Source organism: Pleurodeles waltl, chromosome 9 (genome assembly GCF_031143425.1).
Source record: "Pleurodeles waltl isolate 20211129_DDA chromosome 9, aPleWal1.hap1.20221129, whole genome shotgun sequence".
In the NCBI taxonomy this organism is placed as follows: Eukaryota; Metazoa; Chordata; class Amphibia; order Caudata; family Salamandridae; genus Pleurodeles; species Pleurodeles waltl.
This window is the reverse complement of record NC_090448.1, coordinates 969,487,048-969,512,239: the sequence shown is the minus strand read 5'-3', so window position 1 is coordinate 969,512,239 and position 25,192 is coordinate 969,487,048. Positions and strand designations below refer to the sequence as shown.

At 43.1% G+C, this 25,192-nt stretch overlaps 1 protein-coding gene across 28 annotated transcripts in view; it reads left to right on the top strand.

Moving 5' to 3' along the window:
* Nucleotides 1–25,192, top strand: part of NRXN3 (neurexin 3) — a 1,990,994-nt gene that overhangs the window by 563,511 nt on the left and 1,402,291 nt on the right. For all 28 annotated transcript variants that reach the window (XR_011198826.1, XR_011198824.1, XR_011198825.1 and 25 more), the window contains exon 5: nucleotides 17,323–17,624. Coding sequence is in view for 22 of the 28 variants with exons in the window: in XM_069208383.1 (XP_069064484.1) it covers nucleotides 17,323–17,624 (302 nt within the window). In the remaining 6 variants the exon portion in view is untranslated. The remainder of the gene's footprint in view (nucleotides 1–17,322; nucleotides 17,625–25,192) is intronic.

Genomic DNA, 25,192 nt, shown 5'->3' with positions numbered 1-25,192 from the left:
TTGAGACAGCCGGCCAACATACATGTGCAGTGAGTGGAGTGCACAGTGCATACCCCTCATCGTTGTCATCCCCAATGCCCCGCCCCTTTAACAAATGAAACGATAATAAATATGGTTTATTATCATTTTGTTTATTAAAGGTGATTTGCAGGTGCTGCTGCTGGCAGGGAGGGTGGGGAGTGAGGGTGATGCTCTTCCTCCCTAATGGAGGAGCCGCGCCTGGTTGAAAGTGATTGATATGATCAGAGGTGGCCGAGAAACCTGAACAACTGATAGAATAATTCCGACCCCAGAAAAGGGTTCAAGTTAATCTTGGTCGCCTCGTCCAATCAGGCAGCAGTAACACTGAAGAAAAATATTTCTAAATATGGAAGCTACATTTCAGAATGAAGTCATTGTTGACAATGAAGTACGTTGAGTGCAAGGGAAACTCGGCTTTTACAAGTTGGGCAATCAGAGAAAACTGCAAACAGTCTAGGGAAAGAATATACTTAACTGATGCGGGGCATTTTCACAATTTCTGATGCTGTTATTGCATTCCTGTTTACAGATGCATGCCATCAGAACACTTTAAAGGGTTGACATTTAAGAGAATTAAGTGCAGCATGAAGCAATTTGCATAAATAAAACCGTGTAAAATGGAATGCAAAAGATCTTGAGGAATCAACAGGAGGTATGCCATTACAGCACAGTTAATTCTTTAAGTATCAATTGAATCGAGATTAGTATATGACTGACATGCGTGCGATGTGATTCTAAAACGTAAGAAGGAGACCGGATCAAAACGTGGACGCTAGAAAGTGATATGTCTAATATCAGTTTTCACTAGAATGCATAAACCACAGTTAAGATTCATTGCAGGGGAACCGGTCAGAGACTTACATGTGTGAATTTATAATGTATGCATGCATTTCAGCTTTCAGAAAAGCCATTTTATGCGCATTTGAGTTTTGAAAAGCCCCCTCCTTTATACATCCACGCATTTTCGTTTGTTACTTACTCATTCCTAACTGGAAACCAGATTTTACTCCTTTTTTGACATGGAAAACTAGAAGTCAACACCTGTGCACATATTTACAAGCCCCTAGAGCCACCAGAGCATCACTTTTTGTGACGCTTCTGTGATGCTGTGCACTGCTCCATATTTACAAGGTGCCGCTAAAGCCACTTTTTGTGGCTTAACGCTGCCTTGTAAATATGGGCCCCTCTGATGCAGTTTTCTGCTGCAGAGGGGGTTGCTATTGGTGTTGCTGTGGGCGCTCCACTGCAACACCCATTGCTTTTGACGCTGCCCCAGATATACAAGAATACTTTAATCTCTCCTCGTTTTTGCTTTTTACGTGTATGATGCATTCTGCAGCACACATAGAAAGTGGAAAACGCCATGACGATTTGCTACTTCTATGTGTGCTGCATTATGTAGCAGACATACAAGTATCTAACCGCCATTGTACATGGTTTATGTGCAGAAAAGGGAAGCTCCTGCAGATAAGCAATAATTCCCTTCAACGCAGACACCCTTGCACTATGGTGCAAGGAAGCCTCCGTTAGCGTTAGGCAGCTAACTTTAGCGCCAGCGGAAAAACAGGGCTACATTGTGTATTTGTAAACATGGCACATCCCTGTGTTTCAGAACTGATACAGCATGGCACTGCCAATTTTGGTGGAGCACCGCACCAGTTTCTTGTAAATCTGGCTCTTGGTGTCTACCCACAATATGTGACTTTGAAGGTACTTGCCAACATTTGCAGCTGACCGATTGTACAATGCACACAGTCCCTGGCCTTCAATGGTGTAAGCGGTGAAAAAAAATTAATTTTCATTTGCAAAATAAGGTGTTCTTGCACATTACTGGATTGGGCCATGGAGTGCATATTAGGTGCGTGTTTTCTACTGGGACTTTCAAAGTCCTACAATACACTGCATCAGAAAGTGTTTCCTTTAACTAACACTTGATGGGGTTGTTTGTTCAAACATGTAGTAGGGTTTGATATTGAAATCCAGCGGTTAAGCCCAAAAACAGATATTTCTCTGCAGGGAGTTACCTCTCGATTTAGCTCTGAGGCTCCTTTAAAGCACCCCCTTTATAGCCTTACTACAGCAGTCTATCATTAAAGTACTGCCCCAAAGCTGCTTCTCATCGTATGCAGTGGGGACAAGAGGTGCACCTGTTAGTTTGCGTGGGTGTGCTTGTATGTACAAATACCCAGGTAGCCCTTTAGTATGTTAAATCCAGTTTGGAAATGTAATCTTGAAGTAGTTCTGCAGGCATTCTGGCCTGTACTTGCGCAGGTAATATGTGTGAGTTTTCTGTGTAAGCATTATTAACTGTTTGCATTCATGTACTTGTACCATATATCCGAACTGGAAAAGAGTTAAAAGTTATTGCCACATTACTGAAAAGAATAGATGGCTTCATTTGTTAGGGGAAGGTAATATCGATGCTTGCAGCAGGAGGAGGTATGTGGTTGCTACATTCCTCTCACACTGCATCTTGAACATGTTTTTTCTTTCCCTTTTTCAGTGGCACCCCCACTTCACATCCCAAACCCATTACCTGAACCTTCAAATGTCTTAGGCCATGATCATTGATCATTCTCAGAGTCTTTTCTGATGCATTTTGCCTCCTGTTGTATTTTTTGTGTCTTCTTGGCCCTCCAGCCTTTCTGGTCATCTCTTATCACATTCTTTCCGCCCTCCCTTAACCTTCCACCCTCTCTCCAACTTTTCTTATCCCTCTTCCATTCTCTCTCATTTTCCTTTTTCTCCTTCCTTTTTCTGACACTCTCCTTGTCTTCTAAATCGCTACCCAACCATGATCCCTCTACAACACTTACTCGCTCTCCTTCCCCCGCCTTCTCCCTGATGCTCCCCCGCCTCTCTTCCCACTTTGTATTCTCTTTTTTACCTCATCATACCCCCTCCCACTACTCTGCTCTCATAGTCTCTCACAGTCTCCCTTTCCCATGGGTTCCATGTTCCCTTCTCACCTACTGACTCCCCTTCCTCAACTTTCTGTTTTTCATTTGCTTTCTTACCTATTGCTTCCTCCAACGCCTCTCTACTTTACTTTCCCTCCCCCACCCATCTTTCTCTCAGTGGTGCCCTCTCTCCTCCCGCTTCCTTTCCTCTCTCGTTCACTTATAATTATACCCCATTGAAGTACAGTAGCTACAGAACATCATCTTTGCAGCTGGTGCAGAAAAAAATGCTAGCAAGCATTTTATGTTCAGAAGAAATGTAAAGGAGCTTTCATTACCTCTTTCCAGTCCCTACCAAAAGGCAACCACCATAGCACCCACACACCACTCCTATATCGCGCACACTATACATACCTTAAACCACCAAAAGCACACTCCTATTTATTCTAGACATATCACAAACAATGGCATGCCAGGACTCCCACCATTCACACTGCTGTGTGCTTTGATAATAAATGAAGATTAATGTGTATTTGGTTGTGGCACCATAAAATATATCCAGCTATGGAAGCGACAACAGTGACAATTAGCCATCTATCTGACCTTATGATTGGATTCTTTGAAAACCAAGATAAAACGTATGCATTCATAGACTAAGATGATGCTCCAAATTCTGCAAAAGCCTGACAGCTCATTTTGTTGACCACAACCTCCCCTAATTTAAAACCTTATCCTTGCAACATAACATTAACTTATCTCCGCCAGCTTATCTCACTAAGTATTTACCTGAAACCACATAGCCCTGCTAATGATTACACTTAACTGGTATTAATATAAGCTATCATAAGTCAACTGGGGTAAATGCGTGCAACGTTTTTTCTTGAGAGCACATGATCGATTGCAATAACCAACATTTAATCACCGGATAACGTTAGGCTTAGGACAAGCCATGCTACTCGCCATAAAGTCAGGGGAAGTAAGCTTTATACGAATACAATTACAAATTGACTAACAGGTGGATCAACATAAGTCAACACTGCATAAAACATATACAATTAAATCTATTTTGCTTTGGGGATATGGGAAGAAAAAGATAACCTACTAGTGAGTAAACTCAGGCAATGCTTGGTGATTATGATGTGTTATGTTATGTTACATTGATTTGCATAGCACACTAATCATCCTAGAGGGTACCGAGGCACTTGGGTATGTGTGTAGTTTTGTGGTCCCCAATGTGCTTATATGAAGAGCCAATTCTTCAGCTTCTTGCAAAACTCAAGAAGTGAGGAGTAGGATCTGATGTGTAGAGGGAGGTCGTTCCATGTCTTGGGTAGTACGTAAGAGAATGAGTGACATCCAGTTTTGATTTTGCAGAATGTGGGGAATGTGTGCGATTCCAGGGCACATTCTTTGTGTTGATTGAATTAAATAACAGCCTACTCAAAACAACCCTGCAAAACATTGATATCACCCCAATGACACACCATGCCCAGCCCTCAACTCTTTTGAAAAGTCAAGGTTGACTTTTGTGATGACCGACAAGCAACTGGGCAGGTGACCAAACCCGATGACGTGAACATACCGTAACAGGTACAAAAACATGAACAGTACAGCTTATTGCAGCTGGGTCAGAACACAAGCATAATAATATACCATAAGACAACATGAAATAACCTGTTTGTTACTTCTAAAGACAGAGCTCTAGTATTTCCCTTTCACCTCATTTTGTTAGGACTATGGAATGAGGCGTAGCCCAAGTGGACAATCTTTGAAAATCTACAACAACAACAAAGTAATGCTTGAATTAATCTCAGCCATTCCATCATTTTTCACCCCCCATGCCACCTTACTTTGGACTGAGCCATATGCAAACCAGTCTCTTGAACCTGTTCCAGTGGGAACAGTCCAGTCTGAACTGACAGGCCAGGTCCTCCCTGAACCAGAACACCAGCAACCTATGACCGGTTTCTCCCTGGTTAGGGCTCACCATCCAGGTACAGCTAGATTCCAGTGGCACAGGGAGCGACTGGAATCAAGCTGTACTGGGGAGATGAGTCCCAGCTAGGGCAAAACTGGTCCGAGGTTGCTTCTGTTTTGGTTCAGGGTGGACCTGGCACTTGGGACTGGACCCTTACGATTGAAACAGGGTCAAGACTGCTTTTCATATGGCTGGGTCCAAACTGAAGCGGCATGGCAAAATAGCAAAGGACTCGAATGTGGCCTGCGTAATTATCTGTAGCTGAGATTAATTCAAGCACTTCATCCATCACTTTCTGTATAACTTCAAAAATCTGGTAGAAAGCTAAACTTAAGAAAGCATTCAACAACTTTGTATCCGTGCGCGAGATCGGGAGAAAGTTCTTACAACAACATAAAGTGTATAGGAAAGTGCCTGGTCTTTGTACAGGCCCTGTTTCATATAAGGAGGAACACAAGGGAAAGGAAAACAAGCAAGTAACGGAAAAAAGGGCGGTGCAGTGTTAAAGCTAGAAAAGGCATGGTCAAGTAGGCCTTAAAGAATAAGGTTCATGGGAGAGTTTTTGCAATTAATTGCATTGACTCGTATCAGTATAGAAGAAACTACCTACTGCATAGTAGCAAAAAAACCTACCTGTACAATGATCAGTTTTGCCAGTCTTGTCCTTATAAGTGATGGTGTTCGGCCTGGATGACTAATGTACTCTAATCATCTTTTCAAATCTAAGCCACTCAGCAGTCTCAGCTGTTAATAGTTGGTACTCTGACTTCACCACAGTTTGGTGCATTAAGGGAATTTTAGATCTGCTTTCAAAGGCCACTTATTGTGGGGTTGGTGAGAAAATGTGCTGTGTTTATTTATACTGACCAATTCGGTTTAGAAGTTATATGTTCTTCCGTCCTCGTGGCCAGGGAGGCCACCTAGGACACTGATGTGCTTTGCAAAATTCAGTGCATTAAGTAAATGAAATAGAAGCACAGTAACTACTAGACATCATCAGCCCCTCCAGCTCCACCAGGCATTCATTTCTCTTCCATGAGCAGTCACTAACAGGATTAGCACATTCTCCCAGATTACCTTCATAAATTAGACTAGGCATACACAAAACAGTGAAAACAGACTACAGCACAAACAGATCAATTTAGGCATTGTTGGGAGATAGACATATTCAGCGCCACAATACGCTGTGAAGGTTAACCAGAAATATGTAATCAACCTCCTGCCAATACTGCAACAAAAAAAAAAAAATATATATATATATATATATATATATATATATATATATATGTGCCAAGAGAGATGGTGGAAAAGATGAAAACAGCAGCAAAAGTTTCAGTGCTGGGCCGCTCTCTCATCACAACATGTCATGGGACATGAAGCATTCGAGCATGAAAACAATGGTTCGAGCTTGAGAGAAGCGTATTTGTCTTCCATCAGTGATGCCTCCGTTTTGACTTGCTGCCGTTTCATCGAGGGTAATGCCTTTTTCTGTCTTTCTCCCAGCCGTATCATGGGATGCCAGTTTCTGGCGGGTAATCATCAGACCATTGACTTTCCGTACAAGCAACAGCTCACATTGCATAACTGTCCCCATGTATCTGGTGCTGATACCGTGTCTAGTGAACAGAACAAAGATACAGCCAGCAAGGCGGCCATTAACTCCACTGCTCTCTGTACTGAAATCCCTTCTCCGTTGCCCCACCCCTATTTTACAGCTGTTCATAAAACAGCAAAGAGGCGTCTGCCATTGCTATTCTGATTTTTTTTTAATTAATTTGTATTGTTTCTTTTTATTCATTTTCTCATCCTGCACCCCACCTCCCGTCCTCCGCCGCCTTCCTCCTCAGGCTAATTGTATTTTGAGTGTGGCAGGAAAGGTCGGCTGTCAGAAATGGGTCTGTCCGCTGCTGATAAGCCAAGCACCATATCCGACTGGAGTCATTAGGCCCAGTGCTCTCTGTGGATAGGCAGACAAGGGGCTGTGCTGTCGCAGAGGAGGCCAAAATGGCTCCTGCTCTGTTTCTCATGCGCAACCACAGCCCAGCACCGCAGCCTTTTCTGCAGGGGCAGCCATTTTGTAAGTAGGAAAGACACACCTTCAGAAAGTAAGCCTAGGGCTGCAGACGAATCCCTGTCGATTTAATAATTTTAAAATACCAGAATCTTGACCTGAAGCACTTTGATGTTGAATATACAGATGCCTTCATGGCAGGTGGCTGTTCCATAATTCAGAAAAAAAAGGATAAAGAGAAAATATTTTTCTGCAAGATCTCCTCACACAATACACTTATACTGACTGAATGTTAGTATATTTGGTTCCACGTTGTGTTTGCATGTGTTTCTCTCACACTGCACAATAGTTCTAACAGGCTATAATATTTCTAGGCAATATAGACACCGAAATGCAAAAAATCTACTAACACAGACACATGCACACTTCATGGTGGAGTCTTCATTTACTGAAGTAGGAACACTAACTATGTGCTCACATCCACACACACACAATTACTTCCCTGAGACAAAGCAAGCATTGAATGCTAAAGCAAGACACCTTACCCTTTGACAAACACACATCATGATCTGAGATGTGTACGCATTGTGTAAAGATACACACACACATGATGAGGCCTTTACACTGTGTGCTGAGGCATATAACATATCGATTCCACTAAATATATACTTTCAGGCACTGAGAAAAAAACTCACAATGAAACATTTGCATACAATTTGTTTGACGTTGACTTTCATGACACTGAAACAGTCTACCAAGATGCAGATGTGGTTTACTAAAACTTGTGCATCCCGTGTAATACGTGGTATGAGGGGTATTGAAGCAAATAATATATTCCAAAAAAGCATTTCCAATGCAATAGCTCTCACCTTTTCTTGAGTGACAGCTACTGATATTGTAAATTCATAACTTAACTTTTCTTGCCACATGAATTGGTCATCCCTGCCTCATAATTTTATATCTTCCTGCCATACAATTCCAGTGACCCAGAATTTAACTAAAGTACTTCCATTTACCTTCTTGCTCTATCTTAAAACATATACAATTATCATATAAACCTTTATCAGAAATACACTTTTGGCATTAGAGTGTAATGCTCAAAACACCATAACAAATATCATTTGGGACATATTGGAGGGTGAAAGGACAGAGGGAGTGGAGAGTAAAGATGGAGAGGATAAGTGGCCTAGTAACGGTGTCATGGGCCACAAAGTTAGAAAGGAAAATGGCTGACTGGAATTTTGGTAAGAAAACAGAGACGTATTTAGAGCTGAGTGAGGCCCGTAGTTCTCTGGGCCTCGGTGCCTCTGCATCTGTTACTCCACTGATAACTAGGCCTCACAAGAGAAAGTGGATGTTGCAGTAAAAGAGAACTGAAAGGAATTCAACGGACAAAAGGAAGATAGAGTAGGGGCGAAATAAGAAATAAAGGAAAGAAGGGAAAGAAAGAACAAGAAAATGAAAGCACAACTAAGAGAAGAAATAGAGCAAACGTGTGAAACAAAAAGCAATAGGGAACAAAGCTAGCGAACGAAAGATAAGGAGGAAAAAATAATGGAAGAAGTGTGAAAAGAAAGAGGAAAAATGAACATTAGTGGGAAAAAAAGATGGTGAGAGAAACAAGCAGAGAAAGAACCAGGGCATGTACGTAATGACACATTTCCCAGAGACACAGAATGGAAAAACTACTTTGACACTTTGGGTCCCGACATGTAATTTGTGGCTTCCACATAGAGATGGGAAAAAGAGGGATTTATAGTAAAATATGAACTGACAGATAAAGATAACAAAAACACCAGAGAAAGGAAATAGGAAAGATTAAAAAAAAGTGAAAGGATGCATATCGAGTCAAAGGAAAGAGCAAATAAAAAAGAAAGCATGAAGGGGAGAGAAAAAATAGTGACAGAATGAACGCCTGATTAAGAGAAAAGAAGGGAACAGAACAAGGAAAGAAATAGCCACGTTTTTGCGAGTTTGAAAGAGGAGGTAGCAAGAGGAAGAGGGAAATAAAAAAAAGTGAGAGGAGTAGAAATAAACAGTTGAAACAAAGAGTGAAACTGTTAACGTGTGGATTTTAAGAGCTGGAGCGAGAAAAGTGGGGGAGAAAGAAAACATTGAGAGTAAACAGAGTAAAGGAAAGAACAGAGTGAGATAGGTCAAACAGACCCTCACAAATAAAGATGGCAGCTAAGAATAGATTTAATTGGCTCCCCTATGTCCTCAAACAGATGTCAGAGTGTCGAACAGCAAGGGGCAGTGTAGAACAGCAGGAGGTGCATTAGCAGAGTTGTGTGTGAACCCCAATACAGTAATATTGGGGAGCTTCAGATCAGGATTTGGGGTATAGACAGAGCTGTGTCGCAGCCCACAGCTGGAATAACAGAAAGGAACCTAGTATTGGCGTGCCATTGTTGCCGAGTGTTAGCCTTGAGGTGCCTGGGTAAAGCTGCGAGTGGGGCCCAGCTTGGGAGTGTCATTGCCTCTGAACCACAGAAGCAAGGAGTCCTGAAGTGCATGTGTGTGAGCCTTAGTACAGAGAAGAAATGTGCACTGAATGTTAGAACTGAAGGAAAGTGGCGGAGCTGTGGTGGTTCCTATCAACAGTGGCGTTGGATGTTAGACTTGAGGTGCACTGGCTGAGCTGTGTTTTGCTCTCTTGGGTCCAGTATTGGCTTGGGGCTGAATATTAGAATTGAGCTGCTGTAATGGAACTGTATTTGAGTGGGGTCCCAGTATAGGAAAGGAAGTGACCTCGCCGGCGTAGAACTGAGATGCACTGATGGAGCTGCGTCCGATGTCCCAGTTCTGGAGCAACACAGTATACTGACTGGAAGAAATGAGGTGCGCTGGCAGACAGCATGTGTGGGGTTCCTGGCACTGGCATGGCTGAGGGCTTGGACTGTGTGAACTGAGGTGCACTGATGGAGCTGCGAGTGGGATCCAAGTGTGGAGCAGAAGTGGGCACTATCTCTAAGGATTGCAGAGCTCTGGTGGAGTTGGTAAAGAAAATCCAAGCAAAGGAAGGGCAGGAGCCAGGCAGCTGAAAGGGGGAGCAGACAGCCCACAAAGACCAAATGTGACCAAGATGACAGCCTGATTTATAGCCTTGTTTACAGCTATGTTTGGAGCAAGAATGCTCTGCAAATGAAAAGGGAGGCTGCCCTGGACAGAAGCAGGAAACAAAGTAAAACCTAAAGTCCCCTACAGACTAGATAAATAGGACAAAGCGTAATTATACAGTAGTTGGTCCCTGCTCGCACAAAGAAGAAGGAGGGACGAAGAGGCATGACTGACCACTAGCAAGTAACGAGTTTTAAATGACACTGAAACTAACAAATGAAATAGCTGGAAGCCAACAGAAGAAGTATCCTTAAAAGTATACAAGAGGTTTTACGCTTACGTTGCACCTAAAAAGACAACCACAATCTGTACTCAAGCAATCACATGAAAACATGTCATGGGATATGAAGCAAAGTGTAGTAACATAAACATGCCCTACTTTATGAAATGAACACACTGTACTGAGACTCAAATGCCGTTCATTCCGAATAACACTGAGCGTGAACTGAGCTACGCTTACTGTGTACCAAGAAACACTATACGGCAACATATGTGTGCATGTATGCATGCTACCCTGAAATGCGCTCTATACTAAGACATACTGACACAGAAACACACACACCGGATGTGCACTGAGACATGCAAGAATTGTGCACATACGAAGTGCATATGTTCTTCTGAGTTACACAGAATGACATGAGAAATGCAATGAGCTCTAAAACAAGCACACACAGCTGTATGAGTAACCAGTGTACATGGGTCATAGAGGATGTGTATTTCTAGGTACCCTGCTGTGACACAACCACTGCATGATGATGTTTACACGTTGTACTGAGGCATACTGCACACCACTGTATACACACAGACATGTACACAGAGAGTATCTTCTACCTACAGCGACACACAAGAAAGATGCACATGGAGATCACTTCTCCAAAGACTAATTCATTGGCACTCACTAAATACTGGGGGACAGAGGAAGTCTGTCTGGCCCTGGTCTCCTACTCTTCTCTTTATTCTACGTTCTGGTGAAGGACCAATTTCAGGCCCTTCAATATCTCTAGTAGCTGCCTTTGCTACCTAGCATCTGCCCAGCAAACCTCCCCGTCTCCTAGAGGGTCACTTTGAATTTCCTTTTAAAACCTGGGAGATGACAACATATCCAGTAATTGGGATACTGGACACTTTATCTGCAGCAAAGCATTGCACACTTTTTTGCGAGGAATGACAGTGGCAATACTGGGAAGTATCCTGGTAATCCCACAAATGTCCTCTTAATTAACATAAATATCACCGGCAGCCTTACGTTTCTATAGGAAACACATAGTAATGATTGTCTGAAATGATGCTTCAAACAGTTATTTTCCAATGACTCCAGACAGGTTACAAAGATTCTGAAATATCTCCTGATAATATTAATATTGACCCATCCGCTTCCACATTATTCTCTAGAGAAGATCTACAAGGGGAAGGTCTTAGATACAATCTGTGTCATGGTTAGAGAGGGTATATTTTTGTCCTGAAATGTAGATGATACATTAAATGGTATGGGAGAGCTGGTGCTGCCTAAACGTCACCCAACAAATATGTGCTCATGACATGCTTCTACGTCAGTGCAGGGAAATGTGTTGTGTTAAGCGAAAACACTAGTGTGCCTAAAGCTGTCATTAATAATACTATTGTTCATTAACATAGCTTGCAACAGAAACAGAATTGCATATTTACACAGGAGTAGAAGTTTTTACTATTGAATTAGCACAATGGTCATTAAGTTACCTAGCCCAGAAAGACCTAAGCGGGAGGTCATCCTATAAACAGCTGACACTCCATTAACTTAAGTATCCCACTGGTTTTCCGGGTAGTTATTGCTTGAAGGACTGGTCCTTTTGCTTATCAAAGTGCTTTACCTAGCCAGGCCAAATGGTCTTCCACATTCTTCTACAGTCAAAGGGATTTTTCTTCATGTTAAATTCACTTTGTCTTTGTTGGTTTGGTTGGTTTGCTCATGTCTGCTTTGATAACTCTTACGGCAATCCAAAACGTATAACAGTGACAGCCCCACCTGGGGGTGACCAGACTTAGAAACACAAAAACCACGACATGCTATAAGATATACAAATAAGACTACAATTCAAAATGACTTACCTGACACCAATAAAAAAGAGAGAGAAAACAAAAAAATAGGTGCAACCCGCTTAAAAAAATACCATCTGCATCATATAAATTGTTTCTTCATGAATTTTTTTTAATGTCCTCGCCCAGGTACATTTGAAGACTTATCTCTCTCTGCTCAGTATACCCTCTTTAGAAACCAGGGCCTGCAGCGCACAATCCACGGTGACCAGTGTTACCGTGTGTGTGCGTTGTTATCCCAGGAAATGTCAGCTCTGCGTGCAGCACATGACGATGCTCTGGTAAGAATACTAGCAGCGTGGGCAGCACCCGGGGAACCAATGAAATGCCAGAATGTCAGCTTTTCCAGAAAGAGGAGAGCAGGATTCACTCTACCAATAGGTTTTAAATCAACTGAATCTATACATGGCAAACCCACTCATTCACACCTCTTATCGAGGAAAATAAAAGCAATGAGTATCCTCTACAGCTTATAATTTTGTATGGATACGTGTCAGGGGTTAACAGTATAACTCACAGGTAAGAGAAGAGCCCTAAATATCTGCCCCTTTGTTGTGATGAGCGAAGGTCTGGCTGCAGGACCTCCTCCTGGGGGTTCAATGGATACCGAAGTGTCCAGTGCGTCCCCCGTGTCCAGTGTCAATCTGGCATCCCAGTGAAGTGAAGTGATTCTGACTCCAGGCTGGTAGCCTGCAGTAGCCCTAATTGGCTCATGTGCACACCTTGGACTGTCACCCTATCGTGCCTCTGGGATTCAGAGGTCGCTGGGTTAAAATAAAAAAAAACAAGCGAATCAGTGATGGAAAAATTCGAACAAATCTAACGTGCTCAGTGCTCACATCGTGGGAACACTAGACATGACTACGCGGTTACAAAAAAATATTTAAAATGTTTAATATTTTTGGCTCAGACCTCAGAAAGCTGGAGGCGCGTTGAAATATCCGACACCACATGCGTGCGACTGAGGGTGCTCTGAAACCATCCAGGGGGCAACACTTGCTTTCCATAAAGTAATTGCCTGTCACTCTGCCGCCTTATAATTGATATCAATCTCAGATGGCTGCCGCGGAGGGAGAGCGGCGTTGCTTGCTGGTTGCGCCATCGCGCGATCTGCCACTGGAGGCCTAGCGAGAAATCACAGCCAATAATTGGACGCAGAAAACAGCATTCGCCGTGTTGAAATCCATACAGGCAACCACTGGACCATTGTATAGCACCTGCAGCTGACAAGGAGCCCGGACTGGTTTCCTCTCTCCTTGTACCCTCGTGAGGTAGGTGACCTTGGCGGGGGACGATGCGTACATTTCTGAAGGTGCTTCTCAGCTGCGCCAGTGGCAAGGATGAGCCCAGCAGCTCTCAAAGGGCGAGCTACCAGAGTGACCCTCACCGAGTGATCCCGCGGATCCCACAATTAAGATGATTATGAAGACTCCTTAGTATTGTTCAGAGCAGCAAGACCGGCCCCCACAGAGAGGCGAGGGTTTAAGTGTAAATATGGGCATAGTAAGCGTACTTGACTCTCATATTAATGACTTAGGAGGGTGAAAGGAAGAATCAGTCCCATCAGGATTTGAATGTGGGACCTGCAGTTTACACATTGTTCTTTTCAGCATGTGCAGCAGCTTCACTGACATTTTCCTGTCAAGCCATGTGAAATCCACAGCAAGATGGCACAACTTACATGCTCTTATCACTTCCAGCACGCTATGCATTGTTTAAGTGTGTCATTTTGTCTATGCAACGAGTGAGTCAAAAGACGAGGCACTTCTGACCATAAAGGCACCTGTATCTGGCATGCAATTGAAATCTGAAGGCGGTGGGGTGATAATATTTTGGATTTTTTTTTAAATAACCTTAAGCAAAGTTGAGAAAGTAGTTTTCTTTATTGGTGTATGTGAGAAATTGGTTTGTTAGGCGAAGGGGATGTGAGCCCTTGTCAAGCAACAGCCACAATCTCTGTCAGAGTAAATTACAAAAGTCTTTAAATTAACCTGTGCTTAACTCTCAGGCAGCGTGCCACAAAAGCAGACAGGCTTAAATTAAAGGTAACGTATAAAGGAGTAATAAAGTGACAACAGCACATAAAAAATCTCACACCAATTTAGAAAAATAGAATAACATTTAATACATTATTTGACAAAAAAAATGCCAAAAAGTCTAATCTGTAGGACCGGAGAGATGCAATTTTAAACGTTTAGCTAAAATAGCGCCAAAAAAGCACAAAGCACCAACTGATGTTCTCTGGTCTAGCTGGCCTGGGACAAAGTCTCAAGTTCAGGCTGACCGCGAGGGAGTGTAGGTCAGGCACAGGACGAAGATTAGCCTGCTGAGGATTGTACTTTATGTCCTTGGTGCACGGTCTGCGCAAAGTTGCTTTTGAGACTTTGGGTCATCCGGCGTCTGTTCTGGTGAAGCTGTGTGGAGAGGCTTTGCGTCGGTTCCAATGATACTGGCAGCTGTGTGACGAGGCTTGGCATTGATTGTGATGAGCCTAGCAGCTGTGCTGTGAGGCTAAGCAAAGCTTCACGTCACTTCACACCGGATTTGATGGAACCTTCGTTTAATCCAGGAGAAGCTCGGTTTGATGCCAGCCAGTGGCCCATGACCTGAGGAGGCACCATTTGTGGATAAGGAACTCACTTCAGCAGAGGCCAGATAGGCTCAGGCGGGGGCAGTTGCAAGTCCAGACAGGTCCAGGGCAGCAGTTCAGCTGGGCAGTTACAGGATGGCCTCTAGAGCTTGTTTTGTCCCTATAGTTCAGAACAGGAGGTCAGTAAGTTGACTCTTGGAGTCACTCAGCCTGGGATGAAGGGAGAAGGTCCAGTCTTCTTTCTCAGACCTCAGGGCAGGTCTCAAGCAGCAGGGCAGTTCTCCTGTAGTATCCACAGTTCCAGGAGTGTGCTGAAGAGTGGGTCTGAGAGTCTCCTTTTTATACACCTGGTACTTATTTTGAAGTGAAAGAAACTGCTGGTGTTTTCCCCCTACAAAGTTGTCTTGAACTTCCTGCATCCCTGTCCTGATCCCTTTCTGTCTCCAGACACAATAGGCTAGTGTCAAGTCCTTTGTGTGTGAGCTAGGGCAGTGTCTCTGAAGTTCAAGTATGCCAGTTGACAGCCCCACCCCCTCATCAAGTCAGGATGGCCAATCCTGCCAACCCCCAGACCCTCTATTGTGTGGCTGTCTGGGAGAAATACACTAAGACAAACTACACCTCGTCATGTGAGCCAGTAACAAGCTGCAGGCATCAAATGATCAGGGAAAGGAAATTCCAATTTTCGAAAAGTTGGATTTTCAGAATTGTGACTTTAAATCCGACTTCAGTCCATCAAAGAAGGTTTTAAATTCCAATTCTTTAGACACCAAACATGATATTCCTACATGTCCCCAACCAAATGTTATCACTTATTAAATGTAGTACGGTAACCCAATGTTATCCTACAGGGGAGCTGGCCTTGCAGGATTGAAAAATGAATTTAAGACTTTTTCACTACCAGGACATATTAAAACATAAAGGTATGTGCCTAAGCTTTTTAAATATATCACATCCAGCCCTTTGGCTGTTTAGGGCCTTCCCTAGGGATGACTATTATTTATTAAAAAGGAAGTGTAGTCCTGGCAAAGGTTTATTTTGCCAGGTCAAATGACAGGATAAAGCTACACACACAATCTTCAATTGCAGGCCTGAGCCCTGGTTTAAAAGGCTACCTAAGTAGATGGCATAGTCACTGCTGCTTGCTCACTAGTAGCATTCAATTTACAGGCTCTGAGTACGTGCAACACCACTTTACCTGGGACTTACAAGACAAATGTGTAAATCCATTTTACTATGTTTAAAAGAGAGATCACAAGCACTTTAGCATCGGATACCAGTGGTTAAGTGTGCAAAGTCCTAAAGCAGACAAAAATTAATTCAGCAAAATAGGAGGTATGAAAAAAAAAAAAAGGTTTGGGGATGACCATGCAGAAAGGGCAAGGTCCAGCAATGAATTAACAGAGGAGGGTTTATATTATGAAAGGGTCAGAATATTATAGTTGGTTACAACGGTATCCCCCTCGGAATTTACAAAATCTGCCTAGGACTGAGAGACCCAGTCCTAGAGAGCATTTAAGGATAGCAATCACATTTATTATCTCCCCAAGACCATCTGCTCTCGATAAACCATCTGCCGAATTACGTCATCCATGTGCTCAGAGCTGGATTACGAAGGCTTTGTGCACCATCCTCGCCACAGAGAAACCAGCAAGAAGCAACTGCTTAGTCATTCTGTGAGCTCAGCATCTGATGGCAGAAATGGCATTTATATGTAAGAATGAGTGGGGAATTGTGAGCCTCCCAACAACTACTGACGTGACCCCTATAAACTGCGTTGGTGAGATTCTGGAGTTACTTTTACATTGAATGTATTTTTTACCTGACTTTATGGGGGTCGATCATGACTAAAGGATGTTTAACATCACTTCCTGTTATGCTGTGGGGAGGAGTCACATGCTGTATGATGTCACTTAAGCTGCCACAGTGCTTTGGTACAATGGCTGCAGTGGGCTGTGGCCAGTCATCACATGCAAAGGATTACCTGTAATGACTCAGGAAAGCAAATGCATGAGTGGTTTACTAAGGTACCTAGTGATTATAGCAGGATTGATTCAAAGCTTAATCGAATGCAGCGAAACTCCTAGCAGGACAGAAACTGGTAGATCAAGATATTTTATGTAGCAATATTTTGGCCTTTGATACTTCGGTTTTAGAATTCTGGTAACCCGGCATTTCTTACTTAATATTTCACACTATTGCCCCATTGTACGTATTTACTTAATTCATGCATCGCACAGTAGTGTCAACCTTCATTAATTAGGATTAGGTAGTATTCCCTTTTCCTGCCAAAGAGCCAAGGAGCACCTTTTAGACACTACGTGCACATCACTGACATGCTCTCAGTTACTATTTACTTCTGTAACCCTGCGAGGATCAATGCTGAAACGAGTTTAAATCAGTAATACTCATGATTAATATTTTGGGAATGCAGTAATTTCAAATACGTGCCTGTCTCTGCATTTGGGTTGTTTTACATATGCACATTGCCCTATGCTGCTTTCCCACTCTGTTTTCACTGTTTGAAGATCGGTCCAATTGAGTGCCATTTTTAATCATGCATTGTGTATGTACATGTGAAGTCCTTACTGGCGATGCCCACTGATAAAGCTCTCTCCTGTTTGTGCAGCACGAGAAGACAATGTGGCCACCTTCCGTGGCTCGGAGTACCTGTGCTATGACTTGTCTCAGAACCCGATCCAGAGCAGCAGCGACGAAATCACACTGTCGTTCAAGACCTGGCAGCGCAATGGGCTCATCCTGCACACGGGCAAGTCAGCTGACTATGTGAACCTCGCTCTCAAAGATGGCGCCGTCTCCCTCGTCATCAACCTGGGTTCGGGCGCGTTTGAGGCCATTGTGGAGCCCGTCAACGGCAAGTTCAACGACAACGCCTGGCACGACGTGAAGGTGACACGCAACCTGCGTCAGGTAATGATGAGCCGGGGAGGGCCAATGGAATCCTATTCAGCACCGTCCTACTGGAATAGTGGAAATTCATAGAGTGCGGTGTTCGATAGACGAAAGGGAATGTGTTCACACGACTGACAAGGGGAATTCTACTTTGAACCTAAGAAAAATAATCTGGTGATTTGTACACAAATTATAGGAGTGGGGCAGCATCAAACGTAATTGTTCGGGGCTATAATTTGGTGATTAACTGAAGCTCACAAAACCTAAATGGAGTAATAACTATATAAAGTAAGCAAACCCACGAGTTACTAAACGACCACACAGGATTATCTAAGCAATATCAACTTGGCTAGGGGATGGAGCACATTAAAATAATATTAATGTCAACCCTTTAACTTGCAAACGAAAACACTCACTCAGAGAGAAAACTGTGCCCTTGTTCAGTTGAGGACATGGCTCATAACCTTCTTAGGTCTCTTTGAGGTAAACTTCGATAGTGCACGGGATTGAGAGCAAATATCTCAGCTGCTCATTCCACCACAGAGTCATGTTTCTACGATTCCTTCTGAAATGGCCATGGCAGAGGAATAATCCACATCGTGCTCATTTTTCTGTCTTTTTACTCTACTTTATTTTGACTTCATTTTCCATGCGTTTGAATGGATTCCATGTCAAAGAAACTTCCACCAAATGTATTTACGTTTCATAACACAGATTGGCAAAATGTATTTTTATTCCGAAACCCCTTGTGTCCTTCCAGAGCGCAATATCAACCCTTGCTAAGTACACAGCCCATTTTTGGCTTCTTTTGGCTCTCTGCCTCAATTTTTCCAGTGTCATCATAATTGTATGCCTGTGTACGTCTCACCCCTCTGTCTGTTTCCTGTCTCTCACTACATAGTGTATGTGTCCTTTGTCCTGAAGTGAGGAATCTGCCCCAATTATTATATTGGAAAATCACTATGCTTTTTTTCCAGTTGAGAGGTTCCCAAAACGCCAACCCTATCCAAAGACAAACTGGCTTTGGATTCTAGCTCCCCATGTCATAAATCACCCAAGAGAAAGGAACATATGAAAACTATATCAACTAAACAGAGTGATAAGAAATTAATATTTGCTTTTTGTGAACATTTGCTGTGTACTTGGGGAACTATCAGACATAGTTTACAATATTTTTTTGCCAATATTTAAAAATCCATTCCGATCACACAAATAGCTGTAAAAGCTTCTGTTGTCGCTGAAGACTGAGTCTGCAGTAGAACCATGTTTATCATGCCAAAAATAGTGCAAATATATGCAAGTCATGTCCTAACAGAAAGAGACTTAAGTGCGTGTCTAAGAAGAGAGCACCCCTTCCCCTTTTGGCAGGTGCACACTTCCCAACTTAGGCACCAGAATGAGGTCCTATTGTTGGGAGATAACAGCTTAAAAGGAGAACACGCACATTTGTGCTAACATCTTGAACTAAAGTAAAACTTAGAAAGTGAATTAAAAAAAATGGAAATACTATCTATTTTAAGACCACAAATGAACGTGGCAAGACAAATAGAATACATAATTGAAAAATAAATATAAAAGAAAAGTTACAAGTGCCCGTGGGTTAAGTTGTTCCATTTAAAATAAAACAATGCTTCTTTGTCTCTTGAGCAATGGAGTACAGAATGATGTGACAGCTGACCATCTCTTAGACAATGGAGTACAGAATGATGTGACAGCTGACCATCTCTTAGACAATGGAGTACAGAATGATGTGACAGCTGACCATCTCTTAGACAATGGAGTACAGAATGATGTGACAGCTGACCATCTCTTAGAATCCATGATGGAAAATGTTAAAGTTCTCGGAAGTGTAATCCCAAGGCTGGTCAAAATAGTCCTCTTTCGACTTTGAATATATTGCCATTTTCTACTCGGTGTGAAACAACCGATGTGATGTTTCTTACAGTGACCATGATGTGTGCTGTGACACTGCCACCTACACGTCCAGACTCCTTGACAAGTAGATATGTGTCTCACAGAACCATAAATATGGGCTGGCTTAAAACTACTTCTCATTACACATTGATGCAAACCCCAGTACAGGAGAGTGACATTAGGGGACGATCGGACTCCCTTCAGAGTAGCTGTTCTCGAAGGGGATAGAACTTACTTCAAAGACAATATTGGCACCAAAATATATTGCGGTAAGGTTGCAAATTCCGTCATATCAACAAAGTAATGTCACATCAAACAATTTATGATACTATAAATTCACATTATTAGTTATAAGGACAAAGACAACCCAACAGGAACGGCCTTTCTTGTTAGATTCTTTAAATAAGAAGGTAAAACAACGAAGTAACCTATTTCAGCCATTTAACATAGTATATTATACTTGTTCGTATATAACATAATTAATAAAAATGAGATGTTTACGAAAGGTCCTTTATCAGGAAAAGAATCATCATGTTACATATTTACGTGTCTGTCAATTCCATTTCTCAGACATTTTTTTTATTTACTACATCTTTTGGTCATTTCTCATGCTTTCGTGTTCTAACTTTGAAATCTTTTCTTTCCTTTCATCTCAGTCTTCAGTGCAGGTGGATGTTAGACTTGTGGAATTCTGAGGGTCTCTTTGAATGCTTTGTGGTATAACCTGTCCCTCCCAGCTGCTGGGAAGGATGGGAACTCCAACCACAGCACACTCAGGAGCATCTCAACATGTGGGCACCGCAGCGATAACGACGACATGCCAGCCTATCAAATGAGGAAAAGGCATCTGAGGTTTTTTCGCTTGGGCTTTGGCATTGCACCTTCTTACAGTGCAAATCTCTCATCAAAGAAGGAATCTTGCTCACTTTTGACAAAATATCCTTGGTTGCCCTTGTAATCATCAACATAGATTTTACACTAAAGCAAAAATTATGCTCTGTGGTGCCTAACTTTCATAAAAATACTCATATCTTTGGCAGTCAACACCATTGCTTCATGCTGAAGGTGCAAATCTGCTAACTTTGATTTTTTTTTTTACCATGTACGAAGAGAGGGAAATGGTTATTGAGGTGGGTGGGTTTGTGAGTGAGGGCAGGGTTTTAAGCCCATCGCCACCGGATTGACCATGTTGGAGCTGGGCCACGGAGATGGTCAGAGTTGAGAACCCAGCAGTTCCTCTCACTCTTTCCCAAAAACAAATAATAAAGGCACCTGCTGCAAACGTCCTGTGGAAGTTGCAAGACTCCTAATGAACTTTGGCTGCACAGAGCCTCCACACATGAGCTGGAAATCTGCTCCTCGCAATGGTTTCAGGCTCCCCCCTGTGCACACCAAGTGATATCAGCTCTTGATCAGGAGACCATTGGATGAGATCTGATATCTTGTGACACAGTGGCACCATGTGAGATGGCAGGCTGATACATGCATATCTTTGACAGCAGCCCCAGTGCCATGCTCCCCTCACATGGGTCAGCAATGTATCTGGCACTTGTGGATGGTTAGCATTAGATTTGCAGGATTTTTTTTAATGTCTATTGTAATACTGGTACAAAGTCTTTCTCTAAGCACACCATTTCTGGAAGGTAGGGACTTTGCGACCAAGGAAATACCATGATTTCCCAGAGCCTTGTGATTTAATCAAGCAGCGAAGCCAGGAAAAAAACATGTCCCCTTGTTCCACAACCAACAATTTAACTGCTGGATGAGAACTTTTTATCTGAAAGGTGAGCTTTTCTTACACTGGAGTAACCAGCCTATTAACATTGGGAAACAACCGCTTCTTCAGTGAATCAGAAAACGGGTGAGCTGGTACCTAAGGATGATCCATGGCAGTGTTACATCCTTTCGCCAATGGGATTAGTAGTGTGGAAGGGCCCAACCACAAGGCTTTTCAGAGAAAGCTCCTTGCCATGATACATTTGAACCAGGGCAAAATGTCAACAGTGTTGGATGAAACTATATTGATTTCTGGGAAAAACGTAGCTCTCCAGAAGTTCAATACAATATGCACAGATGCAAAATAGAATCATTGTCAGAAAATAAGTTACAATACTTTCCTCAAATAGCAATATTAGATGGAAGGTACAATTTAGACACAACGTACATATGAGTTCTGAGTTCGTCTTACAGGGGGGCACCTTGCTAGAGAAAAACCATTTCTCTTTCCCCATCCTTCATCACAAACCAGTAGTAGGCACTCCAGAATGGTCCAGTATTTGATGTCTGCTTGGGTTTTGAGACCTAGTGGGACATCATTTACCCAATGGCTTATTTACTGTAAATACTAGTTAACAATATACAACAAATGTTGAAAGGCCCACCTGTCTGTCAGACCTGAAAAACCTACAAAAATGAATACTTAATATCACATAACTACAGTCTGACGAATTCACTGGCTATCTGTGACAATGCAGTCACACAACAACAAAGGAGTCTCTCACAACCAAGGACCAACGTCCCTAGAAGATACCAGTATAATTTAGGGCAGCTTCTGAGTACTATACTTACTTGGAAGCAGCGAAGGAGACAATACATTTTCCAAGCAATACTAAAAAATAATAGACCATTTAATATTTATTATGTCATTAAAATATCCCTCAACTTTATGAAATGAGAGCTGCTAGTAGTGAATGCTGTTGAAGATTAAACTGAGTGTTTTCAGTCTTTAGGTGATCCTAAGTCAAGAATGTCAGTGGTAAGGGTCCCGTTTTAATATACATTTACCTTTATACATCATAGTGAGTTCATAGTAAAAATGTAAGTTGGAAGGTGGAGTAGAAAGTGATGTCTGACACAGACAAAAATGCTGTTCTATGTCAGAACATTTCCTTTAATTAAAAAGCTGTCAGAAATAGCTGCTAATGTTTCAGCATTTTAACAGAACGTTGCAACATGTAAAGCTTTGTCTTTAGTTCACAAGTCTCAAATGAGTTGGGTCCTTTTTTCTGGTAAGTATTCAACTATATTAGAAATAGATACACATTTTTAACTTTCTACCAGTGGGATTTTGAAAAAGCACTGCTTGGGGCCACAGTTGACGCGGGGATAGTGAAACATGTGGCTGTACCTTCTTACCTGTGAGAGAAGTACGGAAACGGGCAGTGTTTGTGCTTTCAAGGATATCTTTTGAGAAATACAAAACGTAAGTACTTTGCAAATACATCAGTGGTGCAGAAGGCAAGAAGGGGGCGCAGTGGCCCCGGAAATTGACATGGGTCCCAACTGTCAGCGTTTCTTTCTTTTTTTTTTTTGGCATCTTCCTTCTTCGCCCTGCATTGTTGAGGTAGGGGCGGCAGGTGAGACATGGCTTTTGACTAACACTATATCATTCATGCAATGTTCCATTATGACTAACCGTTACCAATTAATGTACTAACCATCCCTCTTAACAAGTCATCATTTATCTTTTTATTTCTTTATTAACAAGCCGTTCTCTTCACAATTTAATTTCCTCTCTTCCCCCCTTTTCCGCAAAGCATTCGGGCATCGGACACGCTATGGTAAACAAACTACATTGTCTGGTAGATATCATTCTTCTTGTCTTTTATTTTTTGGTTTGCCGTGTGTGACCCCCTCTCCTTCCTTGCCTTCTAAACTACCCTTCCTTCAATCCCCTTTGTCTTTCTTTTAATTGCTTTTTTTATTTTGATCCGAAAACATTCTCACCTTTTTCTCTTTATCTCTCACTTTCTTTTTTTCGAAAATAAATAAATAAATAAAATGTTTTTTTTGGTTGTTTTTGGTTAACCAAAAACAAAAAAAAAGATGGTCGGCAAGACAGGTAGGTATTGTGTTGTTGGTTTTCCCTTCCTCCTCTCGCCCATCACAATAAATTGTGTTTTATTTTTGTTTTTCGCCAATCAATCTTTCATCATTCATTTATATATTTATTTATTTATTTATTTCGACTCTTCTTCAAAGGTGTATAGCGTGCAGCAATTCCATTCTAGCTGGGGTGCCTAGCTTCCCGGTGAAATGAGCCCCCTTGTTCTTTCATCTTTTGTTTGAGGCAGAGGTGATGGTCAGGCTCTGGGAAGAAAGTGGCCAGACATCTGCCTTTCTCCTCTTCTGCTTTGAGCTCGATGCCACTGGCAGCAGGACACTGCCGGTTTATTTTATTTTTTATCTCTGTGCCACTGCATGGCATGCCCATCTGCTTGGCGTCACCACCATTTGTCTGCCTATTTCATACCTCAAGTCATCTCTTTCAGTACTGTAAAACTGCTGATGACTTTTGGAATGTTGACCTTGAAAGAAGAGGAATGAGACACTTGGCAGCCATCTTTGATTTGAAGTGAGGCTCTAGCGTGCTGCTCCTGTTTTCCGTGGATAGGTAGTAGCAGTCCTCACAGTATTAACTGCCTCTGTGCACATTTGTCTAGTGCATGGGTACTCACAAACTTTTTCTCGGGGGCCAAAATTGCAGTATGGTTTGCGGCCGAGGGCCGCACTGAAGTGACAGCGGGGGGGGCTTAGAGGGGGAACAACCACCCCGCCCCCTTTTTCAAAACATTGCTAAACAATGCTGCAGCACAGTTCTTACCCTTGCAGGGTCCGGTCTATCACACACAGCGCCATCTGCTCTCACCCCTACCGCCATCTGCACACAGCGCCATCTGCTCTCACCTCTACCCCAGTAACACACACAGCACCATCTGCACACAGCGCCATCTGCACACAGCGCCATCTGCTCTCACCCCTACCCAGTAACACACACAGCGCCATCTGCTCTCACCCCTACCCCAGTAACACACACACAGCGCACACACACAGCCCCATCTGCTCTCACCCCTACCCCAGTAACACACACAGCGCCATCTGCACACAGCGCCATCTGCTCTCACCCCTACCCCAGTAACGCACACAGCGCCATCTGCACACAGCGCCATCTGCTCTCACCCCTACCCCAGTAACACACTCAGCGCCATCTGCTCTCACCCCTACCCCAGTAACACACACACAGCGCACACACACACACACAGCGAGATCTGCTCTCACCCCTACCCCAGTAACACACACACAGCGCACACACACAGCGCAATCTGCTCTCACCCCTACCCCAGTAACACACACACAGCGCACACACACAGCGCCATCTGCTCTCACCCCTACCCCAGTAACACACACAGCGCCATCTGCTCTCACCCCTACCCCAGTAACACACACACACAGCGCCATCTGCTCTCACCCCTACCCCAGTAACACACACAGCGCCATCTGCACACAGCGCCATCTGCTCTCACCCCTACACCAGTAACGCACACAGCGCCATCTGCACACAGCGCCATCCGCACACAGCGCCATCTGCTCTCACCCCTACCCCAGTAACACACACAGCGCCATCTGCTCTCACCCCTACCCCAGTAAAACACACACAGCGCCATCTGCTCTCACCCCTACCCCAGTAACACACACACAGCGCACACACACAGCGCAATCTGCTCTCACCCCTACCCCAGTAACACACACACAGCGCACACACACACAGTGCCATCTGCTCTCACCCCTACCCCAGTAACACACACACAGCGCACACACACATCGCAATCTGCTCTCACCCCTACCCCAGTAACACACACACAGCGCACACACACACAGCACCATCTGCTCTC